At 37.0% G+C, this 14,474-nt stretch overlaps 1 protein-coding gene, 1 long non-coding RNA gene and 1 pseudogene across 2 annotated transcripts; 1 reads left to right on the top strand and 2 right to left on the bottom strand.

Moving 5' to 3' along the window:
- Window positions 1-1,521: 1,521 nt before the first annotated feature.
- Window positions 1,522-2,138, bottom strand: LOC115952936. The gene is made up of 2 exons (XR_004083600.1): window positions 2,050-2,138; window positions 1,522-1,888 (listed from the first exon to the last, which is right to left on the bottom strand). It is a non-coding gene; the product is annotated as an uncharacterized LOC115952936 (long non-coding RNA).
- Window positions 2,139-4,366: 2,228 nt separating this feature from the next.
- On the bottom strand, window positions 4,367-6,185 carry LOC115951469 (disease resistance-like protein CSA1). Its single transcript, XM_031068671.1, has 2 exons — window positions 5,670-6,185; window positions 4,367-5,536 (listed from the first exon to the last, which is right to left on the bottom strand). The coding sequence occupies exons 1-2, from the start codon at window positions 6,183-6,185 to the stop codon at window positions 4,367-4,369; spliced, it is 1,686 nt and encodes a 561-aa protein (XP_030924531.1).
- Window positions 6,186-6,261: 76 nt separating this feature from the next.
- Window positions 6,262-14,474, top strand: part of LOC115951470 — an 82,433-nt pseudogene continuing 74,220 nt past the window's right edge.

A 14,474-nucleotide genomic window follows, 5' to 3' on the forward strand; every position in this document is an offset into this window, starting at 1 on the left:
GACCTGGCCAGCTTGTCAGGTACAATTTCAAAAGTGATGGTTCCAAAATCCAAACGTCCACTTCTCTTATGCAACTCAGTAGAACAAATAAACTATTCAGCAAAAAAATAAATAAATAAACTCACTTGAATAATTGAATTAGGAAATGTCAAACGTTGTCGTTTTAAGGGCAAAAGATATAGAAAAGAGGGCAGAAGATCTAGAAAAAAGAGAATCGAAAGAGACAGAAGAAAGAAGAGAACCTGGAGCTGAGGAGCTGTGATGGTTCCGGTTTTCTCCGAGTCAGACTCAGACTCGCTCGAACCCAGTCCTTTAGAATTGCCGTGTTCTCCATTTTTACTTCAATAAGCTCAACTCTGACTTAGTGAAGTGAAAAATGGTGGCAATTGCCAATTATAGACGGGGCCGTTATTTTATTGTTGGTATTTCTTTAGAGACAGCAAAAATATATAAGTTGGTGTTTAAAATATGATTAAGGTTTTTATTTTAGTTTGAAATATTTAATTTCCATTCCCTATGAAATTGGAAAGAGTGGGCATATCATATCAATAATAAGTTGTTTTGGAGAAATGTGGTACCTAAAGAAGGAATGTGGTTTCAAAGAGACACTATACTATACTGTGTGCAGAAAATGGTTACGAGAAATGAGAAGGATTTGAGGATTATTAAATGAGTTTATCAATAACCTTGCCCTTTGCTCCCAAAAGATGAACATGAGAAACAGATTCAATTTGCATTAGAGCAAGGAATTGGTGGAGTGGTCTCTGCTTTAGCCAGGAACAGATACCAGACCCCAGTAGAGCTTGAGATGGTTCACTGTTCAAGCTTGTTGTGTCGATTGGCATGAGAATGGTACCTAGCCACCCTGAAGATATTTATTTATATTGCATTTCTTGAATGGGAAATGGAAATCTTGAAGCAACTATAGGCATAAGAAACTAGTTTGCTGTAAGGTTTTTCATAGTATCTGGAGGAATTTAAATTGTCTGGTTTTGGAAAGAATTGAAGTGCTGCTTAATTAATTCCCAAGAATTTGTGTGGGAAGACATCATTGTATGAGAAAATCAGTGGATTTGAAAATCTCTAGGGTTGTGGTATGTAAGCAGGCCTCAGGTGCTGCTGTGTAGCCATATATGGCACCAAGTGAATGCCATTCTCCATCGCCAAGGGATAAGAACCGAGGAGGGATTATGTAGTCTTCATAAAGAGAGAGCTTAAACCAACGGTGGAGACTAGAAGTAAGCCATTTGTAGTAAATGGGGGATTAAATTAGCTCTATCGTTGGAGAGCACCCTGCATAGCTAATTTGGTGTGCAAATCACGGTCCAAAATCAACATCTGAACCAAGCGAAGTTTCCGTTTGAAATCTCTCAATATGAATAAGAGAGCCAAATACCGGGAAGGGGAAAAAAAACATTATATGTGGCCACTGTTGGAGAGAAAAAAAAACAAAAATTATTTAATATAATAAACCGTTACATTGGAAAGACAAATATCAATATGTGATTATGTATATATATATAAAATAAAAGCGGCAGGATTTATATTGCATTTCACAAAATTATCAAGTAGCCAAATCTCAGTGGCGCAATTTTTACATCCAAGATCTGCTAAAACTAGAGGAGCATTATTACAGCTTTTGTCCACAAAATTAAACTCGCAGTATCTAAAATTAGATATTGCTAGTTTCACTTTGTTGAACAGAGCATTTCAGGTAACTTGTTTTTGGGGAATCCATGTTAAAAGCAGCAATGGCAAATTGGCAATACTTAAGTGGCTCTCAAGTTGAACCTCCTGAAGTCCCCGTTTTTACCCAATTGTAGGGCATGCCAGAATCCTGCAAAATGAGCCTCCAGCCAGCATTGGCCCACAATCACCTCAACCTTAGCTGCAACCAAATTTTCATTGAAATCCCTAATCACTGCAACATTTACAGAAATATTTACCATGGTGTAAGGTAACTGAGGGGGCTTCCATATTAGGAAATGTACTTTCTGCAGTATCCCAGACGAAATTTTGCAGCCAAGTAGTGTTCATGCATCTCCATACCTATATATACCAAAGTGGTTGCCTGTATTCCTGGTTCCCCAAATCTTTCTCCGTTTCTGTGCAGCCATAATTGCCATGAGAGAGTGGGAAATAGTTTCAGTGAGAAAGTATTCTTGTGGTGCAGCATCCCAGAGAATAGATCAGTCCAGTTCTGATAAGGCTAGTGTGGGATAAACTTTATGCCTTCAAGTAATTGCCATACCTTCTTGGCGTGTGGGCATTGGGCAAGACCACAAAGCATGTAAACTGGTTTCAGGAACTTCATTACACTGCTCACAAGTTACTGAAGAGATGATGCATTTGGAGAATAGATGAGGCTTTGTTGGCAGGATAAACCGAAGAGCACGCCATGAAAAACTCTAATCTTGTTAGGAACCTGGGCCTTCCACAGTGCCTGCTACATAATTGTTGAGCAGAGATTGTTTGAAGCCTCTCCTAAACCTGACACTGCCTCGTGGTCTGACAAATCATATGCACTCCAAACTGAAAAATCTCCAAATTTTGCTCCCAACCAAAAGATACAAATGTTGAGAATTTCACAGAATGCTTTGAATGACAGCAGCTTCTTGTGGCATGAACAACCTGTCCAGAACAATCCTTCTGCAAGTCTTTGTATTATCATCCAGCAAGTCACACACAGTTTGCTGCAGATTGAGGATTTCTTAGTAAAACCACCCTGAATGTACTCAGTGTCAGCAGCTGCCTATCTTCCCAGATGTTAACCTGTCTTCCATCACTATTTTCCAACAGTAGCTCAACTGTGCAACCTTTCTAGCTTCCATTACACATCTCCAACCAAATGAGGTATTGGATGGTAACTTTGTGTTAACAAGAAGACGTTGATTGGAAGGATTTATATCTGTATGTCATTAGAAGTTTAACAGAGCATTACATTTGCAGGACACCCAAAAAAAAAAAAAAACAGATTTAATCAATAATAAGAGCCAATTGACAGTTAATTTAAATGCTTGACCATTTTGGGTCCTTGACCACTTTTGCAAGAGCCCAAGGTGAGTGTGAGAGGAGCATAGCTACTTGGCTAATACCTGTAACTATCCACTTTGGCAAAGGCTTCAAGCTTCTCAGACATTTGATCCCATCCTTCCATTAATTAAATAAAAGTTCACCAACAAGAAAAATTTGTGTTAGTTCCACCTGATAAAAAAAAAAGTGATACGGTAAGATATTAATTTTTGAGTTTGGGTCAATTTGGATGTGAGTGCCAAAAGGTGCCACTAAGGTACAAGTATCACCATATTTTGAAGTTAGTAGGAAGAAAAATGATAACTTACAGGTAATGAACAGCAAATGATTAGCCTTCCAGGTCATTTTCATTAGATTCTTCAAAATCAGCCATTAATCCTTCGAGTTTTGAATCCACTTTGGCTGTGGATCCTCATTATAGTAGCACTCTCCTTCCATTATATAAAAGTTCCCCAACAAGTCAAGAAAAATATTTGTATTATCAAACCTGATGAAAATTTTTTTTTAAAAAAAAAGGGATATGGAATGATTTTAATTTTTGAGTTTGTGGTGATTGGGGTGTGAATGCCAAAAGGTGATGTTAACTAGCAAAATACTTTGAACTTTCTTTTTTCCCTCTCTCAAAAAAGGGGTAAAAATCTAAAAAGAAGTACTCCAATTTATACCTATGACAAATTAAAATTTTTTATCATGCCAATTTAAACCTGACAATCAAAACCCACACTTTCATTTCATTGAATTCCTCTCCCCAAAAAATAAAAGAGAACATCAAGACTTGTTAACTGTAATAGCAAGAAGAAAGATGATGACTTACAGGCAAAGAAGTCAAAACATTCCTAATACTTCATTCTTTAGAGTCAGCCATACATCCTCCAAGTCTTTGGATGTGGTTCATTGTTAGAGTAGGCTTCTCCACTGGGTCCAGCCCCATCTTCCTCATCACGGCGTTGCTTATTTCTGCAACCTTCTGTGGCTGAATCGCAAAGATTATGGCGGAGATCACCCAGATCTTCATAGAGTGTCCTGCTGTTGATGCTTAACTGTGATTGGGATCTTCAATGTCTTGGTAACTATCCCTCTTCCCTCCATGAATGGATTCAAGTTTCTCGGACGTTTGATCCTCTCCTTTCACTAAACAAAAGTTCACAAACAAGACAACAAGAAAATTTTGTTTTATTACAACCTGATTGAAAAGAAAAAACTAAAAAAAATGATGATGACTTGTAAAGTAGTAAGAAGAAAGATTATCACATACTGGCAAAGAAGTTGAAAATTTCCCACCAACTAGAATCCTTAGAATCAGTCATAAATCCTCCGAGTCTTTAAATCCTCTTTAGTTGTGGTTTCCCACAATAGTAGTCACCCATGTCACTTTCACTAGATTCGCTGTTGTCTCTCCACAGTTGTCATTGTAGCCATCCATGTCACTTTCACTAGATTCATTGTTGTCTATCCACGGTTGATCGGGATCATCAACTACTTGCTCGAATACCAAACGAACCCCAATTTTCTTCACCTCGAAGTTCGGGGAAGATATTTCAATCCCAATTTGACAGATTCCGTTTGCATCACTTTGACTCCATACTTCTTTCCAATCGGAATCAAAGCCATTGGACAACCTGTAATGGGACAAATATTGCAGACCAAGTTGATGCGATTCAATTTTACCACAATTTTCCCAACATAAATGTGTACATTTCATTTGATATCCATTAACTTCAAATGAACATGTAATCACAAAATCTCCAGCGTATAGAGCACTGTTGGGTACCAAAACAATGCACAAAGCAATTCCCATCCGTTCATCCCTCCCATAACATGAAGGCACTTGTATGTTCACTTTATGACCTATTCTTTGATTGTTAAACCATTTCGGAATTTCACTTCCAAGAGCAAGAAAAACAGTGCCACTTTGAATATAGTACACCAGTTCGAACCAATTGAAAATCTCAAATGAGTTACAAAAGCTAGAATGTACAAAACCAGAGAACAGAAGTCCTAAGAATGATTGAAGCCTCTTGCAACCATTCAACCCGAGAATTTTTAGATGATGGAGTCCACTGATGTTGTTAGGAAGGGAATCAAAATTATTTCCACTTAGATCCAAGTCTTGCAAAGAGAATAACCCACCAATGCTATAAGGAAGGGAAACTAAATTATTTCCCCTTAAATCTAATGTTTCCAAAGAGGAAAACCAGGAGCCAAAATCACTCAGGATTGTCCAAAGATTGTAGTTCTGAAAACACAAACATATTAATGAAGCTGATAACCCACTGACATTAACAGGATCATGAATTGTTAGCATGGAATAAAATGAAGTTGATGTCCCATTAAATCCATGGATATGTAGTTTTTTTAGATTTTTTAGGAGAGCAATGGAGGAAGGCACCTCTTTTATAGCTGTTCCAATCAAATTAAGCACCTTCAAACCTTCGACATTCCCCAGGTTCTTTGGCAAGTTCTCAACTTTTGAGCATCCAAAAAGATCAAGACATTCAAGCAACTTCAAACTACAAATGGTGTTAGGAAGACACACAAGATTTTTACAATCCCTTAAGAGTCAATGATGTAAGGCTAGTCAAGTGTTTAATTGATGAAGGCAACTCTTTTATACATGTTTCATTCAAATTAATCACCTTCAAACCTTCAACATTCCCCAAGTTCTTTGGCAAGTTCTCAACTTTTGAGCATCCAAAAAGATCAAGACATTCAAGCAACTTCAAACTACAAATGGAGTTAGGAAGACACATAAGATTCTTGCAATCTCTTACCCTCAAAGAAATAAGGCCAATCAAACATTCAATTGATGAAGGCAATTCTTTTATAACTGTTCCATTCAAATTAAGCACCTTTAGACTTTTGGCATTCCCTAAGTCCTCTGGCAAGTGGTCAAATTTTGAGCATCCAGAAAGATCAAGTTCTGTAAGCAACTTCAAACTACAAATGGTCCTAGGAAGATGCTCAAGATTTTTGCAAGCTTTTAGAGTCAATGAAATAAGGCCAACCAAGCGTTCAACTGATAAAGGTAGCTTTGTAATAGCAGTGCAATTTAGAGAAAGATGCTGTAAGTATTCATGTTCCCCACAAATTCTAGAATTTTTTTTTTTTACGCTTATGCATCCAGAAAGTTCAAGAATCACAAGAGACTCCATTTCAAACTTGCTTGGAAGATAGATTAGTTTTTAGCATTGTCGTAGATTAAGAAGAATAAGCTTTTTAAGGACTCCGATGGATGGGTCAAGCTCCTGTAAATTCTTACATCTTTCAAGAACTAATTTTTCAAGATTTGGGACTCTAGTGAAGTTTGGAGTTATAATCAAGTTCAGTGAATTGGCCAAATCGATGAACTTCAACTTGTCAAAATTCTATTAGAAGAACACACCCAAAAAACAAAAAGGGTTAGAATAATTATCTTCCCAACCTCTATATTGAAATTTAAAAGTAGAGTTGTATGATTAACACATTTACCTTTATTCGTATCGGAAGTCGTTCAATTTTGCTATGTTGCAAACAAAGTGGCACAAGCTCATCCGGTTGGAAACTTGATGGTAAAGATTTTGAAAGTAAAAGATACTTTTGAATTCAGGTCTCAGAAGTTTATTCCACCTCAGAAGAATAAACCCACTTGAATTCAAGTCTCCAAATCGCTCTTCTCTCAGACTATTCTCAACTCTCTTACAAAACCCATCTCCACCCCCCAAAACCCAAACTCAAAACCCCACAGAAACCCTCACAAAACCCCAACTCAAAGCCTTAGTTCTCACTCAATACTCACATGGCACATCCTCTTATCTTGTCTCAAATGTCCTTGCTTTACCCAATGTCCTCCTCACTGCCTGCCAAAATCTCACCGCTCCACAACCCAAAAAGGGCCTCAAATCCCTTGACTCACAGTCCCTTCTCAACTCGGTCTCGAGGCGGTTTGATATCGAAGAAATGGGCCGCCAGCTCTGTGAGAATCGGTTTGATATTGAAGCTTGTTGTGTCACAATGATGCCCTCAAGAATGAAAGGTGAGTCCTTGGTCTTGCCCAACTTGAAATTAAAGGTTTTGATTGAAGCTATTAGGATGGTATTGGAAATTGTGTATGAGGAACGGTTTGTAACTTTTTCTTATGGTAGGCGTGTCGGTATGGGACGCCACACCGCCATTAGGTACCTTAAGAACTCAGTAGAGAATCCTAGTTGGTGGTTTAGTGTCACATTTGATAGAGAAAGGTTTGATGATAGGCATGCAAATAAGTTGTGTTTGTTTATTGAAGAGAAAATAAAAGATGGTTCTTTGATTGGTTTAATAAAGCGGTTGTTTGAGTGTGAGGTGGTCGGAATTGAATTGGGTGGTTGTTACTTAGGAAGGGGGTTTCCTCAAGAAAGCGGGTTGTGTTCGATTTTGATTAATATTTACTTTAATGGGTTTGATAAAGAAATTCAAGATATGCGTCTTCAAAAAAATCAGGAGAATCCAAAGTTTAAATCAGAGCAGCTTGTTTGGATGTCTGGCCTGTTTTATAAGCCAGTGAAGATGTATGTGGTCAGGTATTTGGATGAAATATTAGTGATAACGTCAGGGTCAAATATGTTGACCATGGACTTTAAGAATTGGGTTTTGAAATATTTAGAATGTAGGCTGGATTTGAGGGTGGATAAAATGAAGATGGCAATTCATAGTGCAGTATCTGAGAATATTAGTTTTCTAGGTATGGAACTACAGGCAGTTCCTCCTTCTGTTTTGCATCCTCCCATGACGGCGAAAGCAATTAGGGCACGGAAGAAGTACCTTAGGCAGAAGGAAGTTATAGCTTTAGAATTAAAAAATGCTAGAGAGAGGAATAGAAAGATACTGGGGATGAAGATATTGCAGCATGTTTTTAAGAAGTTGAAGCAAAGTGATGGGTTTAAATTTGACTTTCAAATTGAAAATGAGGTTCGAGAAATCTTCAGAACTTGGACTGATGAACTGGTCCATGATTTCCTTGGAAGAGCGTTGGGAATGGCATCGGATGCTTACAGCAGGCGACTTTCTCTCTTTAAGGCACATTAGAGATCAATTGCCCCAAGAGCTGGTTGATGCTTATGATAAGTTCCAAGAGCAAGTTGACAATTATTTGAGTCCGGTCCAAGCTAGAAAGGCATTAGAGAAAGAAGAAAATTCTTCTTCTTCATCTTCTTCTTCTTCTTTTCTCTTTTGTACAAAGTTCCTATTTTTTTCACACAACCTAGGGGGATCTAACCTGTGGTCTGGTACCATCACTATAAATGGAATGCCTGATAAGCTACAGCAGGCACCATCCAAAAGTTTGTTGGCAATTAACATGGTTCACTAATTTATATATTATATGGACTAAAAACAAGTAGTCACGGTGATTGAGGAAATAGGCAAATAGCTAAGGAAGAGAAACTTCAAAGCATTCAAGTGGAGGGAGATTTAAAAATTTTGCATAGAGAAATTGCAGTCCTGTCGTTGTAAAGGAGTGAGCAAGGTCTTTTGTAAGTTGTAATCTCTAATAGCTCACTGTCGCTGTAAATGGGCTGTAAAATTTACGGCTTTTGTGTTTTCCTTGGCTTGTCTTCCTTCTGCTGTTATTTTTGCTTGGAGGAAAGATTTTTTGTTCTTCTGATTCAGTTAAATAATATTCTGATCTATCTCTTTATATGTATCCAAAAATGAAACCCAAGTAGTCAATTAATTCATATACAGAGCATGAGATAAATAGATTTGCAGTAACTGAAACAACAAAATTCTAAAAATCAAGTAAACCATGGGGAGGAAGGTGTTATGAACTGGATTCCTTCTGAGACAGGTCAGTACACTTGTAGTTCAACTTGGAATGAGATTTTTACAAGAAAACCCTAGGATGAATGGCACAAAATGGCTTGGTTGCCTGATGATATTCCTAGCATTCATTTATCAGTATGTAGCCTGTTAATGATAGACTATCCACTATATACAGCATAGCAAACTAGGGATACGACGGAGATGCAGAAGCCAAATTAAGAGTAGAAACCATATGCTTTTAAGTGTTTTCAGTAGGACATAATGGCATCGAGTTTTCAAATTGTGTTCTTTCACTAGGAGATTAAGGGAAAGAAGGTTCCAAAGGAATCTATGTAAGATTGCTTGGGCTGCTACAATCTACCATATATGACTGCAAAGAATGACGAGGATTTGTGGTGGCACTATCAAGATAGAAGGCATTTTCAAGCCATTAGAGAAGATGTTAGAAGGATGGTTGGTTTTTGTTAACAAGAAGAAAAAATTACATCTGCTTTAGTCCAGAGTTTCATGTTCAAGCAAGAAAGCAAATCAATCCAACAGCTTGTTGGCAATTAGCAAGCTACACTAATTTGCTACTCTTTAATGGTTCTCTTTGAATAATTTACTGATCAACATCATCTAAACTGCATTTTCAGATTTTGTTTCAAATCCAGAACATAAGATAAATAGGGTCACAGTTGCTTAAATTCACAGCATCACAACCATTAACATTCTAGAAATTAGTTTAAGACTGTCTTTGCTTACAAACCAGAATGCCCAATTGTATTTGGCCACCATAGAAGTCAGGGACTTCAATTAAGCCAATGGTATTAGAGAAATCAAAGTACAATGGTACCTAGAAGAAAAGAAGGCTTGAAAAGTTGTACATAAGTAGATAAGCTAATAAACTAACGGACATAAAGCTCATCTAAAGCATGGTAGGTGTAACCCAAATTGGTCGAGAATAAAAAAGAGGGTTGTTCTTACCGTATGGAAGGCGTTGGACAACCCTCTGTGCCATGTTAAAGTAATCCTCATAATGGCCTCCATATGCCACTCCTGTGTACCCTTGCCACTCCCAATTGTCATCTGTGAAGTAGATGCAATTACTTCTGCAAAGGATAGTGCTTGTAGGAATGCACCAGGAGTTGCCATCACCAACAAAAACAGCAAGATCTTCCAAGTCTATCACTTCCTTCCAAGCCGATACTCTAAAGTTGAACTTGTAAACCGAAAAAGATGTAGTCCCGTGCCTCAACTCCAGAGGATTACGATCTCCATAACGAAAAATCCCAAACTAATTCTCCGATGTCATTTGTACTCCTTCAATAACGTGCAGAAGGTGGGTTTCATAATCAAGACTCAAGGTTACAACCAAACCAAGTGGAGATCCCCAACAGTGTTTTCCACGGTCAAATAATCGTAATTGATAACGATCGTTGTTGAGGAGATTGAAGTGATCTCGCATGTCTGTGGAAAGTGTTTCAGAAAGCGTCAGCGTCAGCGAAGGAAGCTGAGGCCTTCTACTGTTGCTCAGACAAATAGAACGCCATGTTTGGGAAACCCATGCACCGATGTTGTCATGAAGGGAATCCAAATTACTTCCACTTTGATCCAAGTATGTCAAAGAGGATAACCTACCGATGATGTCAGGAAGGGAAAGAAAATTACTTCCACTTAGATCCACGTATGTCAAAGAGGATAACCTGCCGATGATGTTAGGAAGGGAATAAAATGAGGTTGATGTCTCATTAAATCTATGGATATTTAATTTTTTTAGATTTTTTAGGAGAGCAATGGAGGAAGGCACCTCTTTTATAGCTGTTCCAATCAAATTAAGCACCTTCAAACCTTCGACATTCCCCAAGTTCTTTGGCAAGTTCTCAACTTTTGAGCATCCAAAAAGATCAAGACATTCAAGCAACTTCAAACTACAAATAGTGTTAGGAAGACACACAAGATTTTTACAATCCCTTAGAGTCAATGATGTAAGGCTAGTCAAGTGTTCAATTGATGAAGGCAACTCTTTTATACATGTTTCACTCAAATTAAGCACCTTCAAACCTTCGACATTCCCCAAGTTCTTTGGCAAGTTCTCAACTTTTGAGCATCCAAAAAGATCAAGACATTCAAGCAACTTCAAACTACAAATGGAGTTAGGAAGACACACGAGATTCTTGCAATCTATTAGCCTCAATGAAATAAGGCCAATCAAACGTCCAATTGATGAAGGCAATTCTTTTATAGCTGTTCCATTCAAATTAAGCACCTTTAGACTTTTGGCATTCCCTAAGTCCTCTGGCAAGTTATCAAATTTTGAGCATCCAGAAAGATCAAGTTCTATAAGCAACTTCAAACTACAAATGGTGATAGGAAGACGCTCAAGATTTTTGCAAGCTTTTAGAGTCAATGAAGTAAGGCCAACCAAGTGTTCAACTGATGAAGGTAGTTCTCTAATAGCAGTGCAATTTAGAGAAAGATGCTGTAAGTATTTCATGTTCCCCACAAATTTTGGAATTTTTTTTACATTTAAGCATCCAGAAAGATCAAGAATCACAAGAGACTCCATTTCAAACTCGTCTGGAAGATAATGTAGTTTTTCGCATTGTCGTAGATTTAGAAGAATAAGCTTTTTAAGGACTCCGATGGATGGGTCAAGCTTCTCTAAATTCTTACATCTTTCAAGAACTAATTTTTCAAGATTTGGGACTCTAGTAAAGTTTGGAGTTTTAGTCAGGTTCAATGAGTTGGCCAAATCGATGATCTTCAACTTGTCAAAACTCTATTAGAAGAACACACCAAAAAAAAAAAAAAAAAAGCTCAAATAATTATCTTCTAAACCTCTACATTGAACTTTAAAAGGAGAGTTGTATGATTAACACATTTACCTTTATTCGTATCGAAAGTTGTTCAATTTTGCTATGTTGCAAACAAAGTTGCACAAGCTCATCCGCTTGGAAACTTGATGGCAAAGATTTTGAAGGATAATTACTCCAATCAAGAATTCTTAAATCATTAGGAAGACGTTTTGGGCCATGTTGAAGGCAAACATTACGAATCCTAAGAAATCTAAGATTGTCCATCTTCGAAAAGGCATCAAGGTTCCAACGTGCCTCTTTTGCAGCTTGATGAATACCTGAAATATCGATGGCTTGAATTGCACCTGTTCCCTGATAATTGAGAAGGAATTGGTGAATTGCAAAATATATTATTAGCATAACAATTCAAATTTCAAATTTGTTGGACAAGAAGATAGGCAATGAGCTCAAATTCTCTTAAAAAAACCTCTTACCTTATTTCTTTTCAACACCTTGTCAATGTCCTCGTAATGCCATAGTCTACTATGCCTCCCAGGATCATTAGGGTACTCACGAAAAACTATGTGTCTACCCATTTTTACAAGTAAATCATGCATCCACACTATATCCTCATCCATAATTTTCAAGAGAGATTTATCAATGAGTTCGTTCAATCCAATACCAGCGTGAAGGCCAAGAACATTAAGTATTTGTACCACATCATCTTTTTTCTCATGGTTAAAGATGCATGCAATATATAAGAATGTTTCCTTCTCTAAATCATGGAGTCCATCAAAACTTATTTGAAGTACTTCGCTAATTTTTTCATTTGGAAATTCTTTCAACCTCTCTATCGCATTTTTCCAGTCAACAATACTTTTTCCATACAAAAAGGAACCAAAAACCTTAAGAGCTAAAGGAAGACCACCAGCATAATTTAAAAAATCTTTGGATAGTTTTAAATAATCGTCTGGGACATGCTTACTTTTAAAAGCTTTCAAACAAAAAAGATGAAGTGCATGTTCACCATTCAATCCTTTAACTTCATATATTTGATTTACTTCGTGTTCCTTCAACACATGCTCATCTCTTGTTGTTATGATAATTCTACTGCCAGGACCAAACCAATCGTGCTTCCTAGCTAACATATCTAACTGGTCTGATTCATGTACGTCATCAAGAACAAGTAGAATCTTTTTATGACGAAATCTATTTTTGATCACACAAATTCCATCTAAAGTATCTTTTACTTTCAAATCTGTTTCCTTCAAAATGTCAGAAACAAGTTTCTGTTGTAGGAAAACTAAACCATGTTTTTCAGAAAGTTCCCTAACATCTGCAATAAAACTACAAGCTTCAAATTCTTTAGAAACCATATGATAAACAACCGAAGCAAGAGTTGTCTTACCCATTCCCCCCATCGCCCAAATCCCTATAAAGCGAACATCGTTTGACCCTACATTTAAACATGACTCCAACTCCAGCACTCGAGAATCTAATCCTATTAGACCCTCATCAATATCTGAGAATGTATCATCATTCAATTTATGCGATATTACTCTAACAATGCTTCTGATAACCTGTGACCAGGGCCTGCAATGAAGAGAGAACATGGTACATATTTGGTTTTCAATTCCGTTTATTGAAACAAAACCGTGTAAACTAATTGACTCAAGATAAAACTTATAGAAATACAAACATGAATGCCGATCTGCTTAAGATTCAAAATGACGCTACATATATGAAGTGGGTCATCTGAATATTAAAAAGAAAAAAATGCAGCAAATAAAAATTACCTATTTATTACAGGCCATCCAACGATTTCGCCAACTTGACTCAAAGCAACTCTCCACATTTTCACCCAGTCCTCGTTGAAATTTTGTTCATGTTTGATAAAGTCATGTTCGAAGGTTCCTTTTTGTTTCCGTACATCGGATGACTCCACATCATAAAAAACAGGCCAAACTTTCTCTTTCTCGCACTGAACAATCTTTACAAGTTCATTTAAGCACCAAGTCAAAGATGCATAGTTTTTTGAGAAGATGACAACAGCATATCTCGATTTTTCTATTGCATTTGAAAGCTCTGGCGAAATAGTTTTTCCTTTCTCAAGTTTCTCATTGTCCTTAAAGGCGATAATGCCTTCCCTTTTGAAGGCATCATATAGAAGGTCTGCAAATGTGTTGCGGTTGTCCTCGCCTCTGAAACTGATGAAGACATCATACTTCCATCTGCCAGTAGAAGATGAAGAATAAGAAGAAGAACTTGGGAAAGATAACAAAGCAGTTTCCATGTCAATTAAAGCCATTAGAAACAATGGATCTGCATGCAAATTTTAAAAAAATCAAAAACAAAAATTAATCAATTAGAATTAGTTTAGAACTGAAGAAAGATTAAAAAGAAAATAAATTAAAGGAAGAAGAAAATACTTGAATTGGCGTAGTTTTGAATATGCGTCGAATTGGAAAGAGATGGAATTGAATCTGAAATTTGAAACTGATGAGAGACAGAGAGACGACTAAGAAGTGGACTTTTGAAATTTGGAACTAGTAAGAGAGTACTCAAATTTCAGAGCTCCTTTTGAGAAAATTACAAGAAACTTCCAGTGCTTTTTTGTTGTTATTATTATTATTTTATTTGTTTCTGAGTGCTTACACTCCAAACTTCCTAGTGAGGAGCGAAACTCGCCCTTTTTTTCTTATTCTTTTTTAAATTTTTTGGCCGCATTTTCAAAAGTAACGTTAAAAGTTGTGCGTGGGCAATGAAAGTTCTGTTTTTATTATTTATTTTTATCACCTACTATAAATTTCTTTTCATATTACTTTTTCACCCATTGGATGGGTTTTTTTTTTGGGTAAATTTCACTAACTACCTCTGAGGTTTGGGGAA

Source organism: Quercus lobata, chromosome 7 (genome assembly GCF_001633185.2).
Source record: "Quercus lobata isolate SW786 chromosome 7, ValleyOak3.0 Primary Assembly, whole genome shotgun sequence".
Lineage (NCBI taxonomy): Eukaryota > Viridiplantae > Streptophyta > Magnoliopsida > Fagales > Fagaceae > Quercus > Quercus lobata.

Bases quoted from the DNA above. Each gene is read 5' to 3' on its own strand.
- LOC115951469 (XM_031068671.1), bottom strand. From the start codon at position 6,185: ATGGAGTCTCTTGTGATTCTTGAACTTTCTGGATGCATAAGCGTAAAA. The intron at 5,537-5,669 runs GTGATTAATTTG...TGTAGTTTGAAG, and splicing joins GGAATGTTGAAGGTTTGAAG to TTGCTTGAATGTCTTGATCT.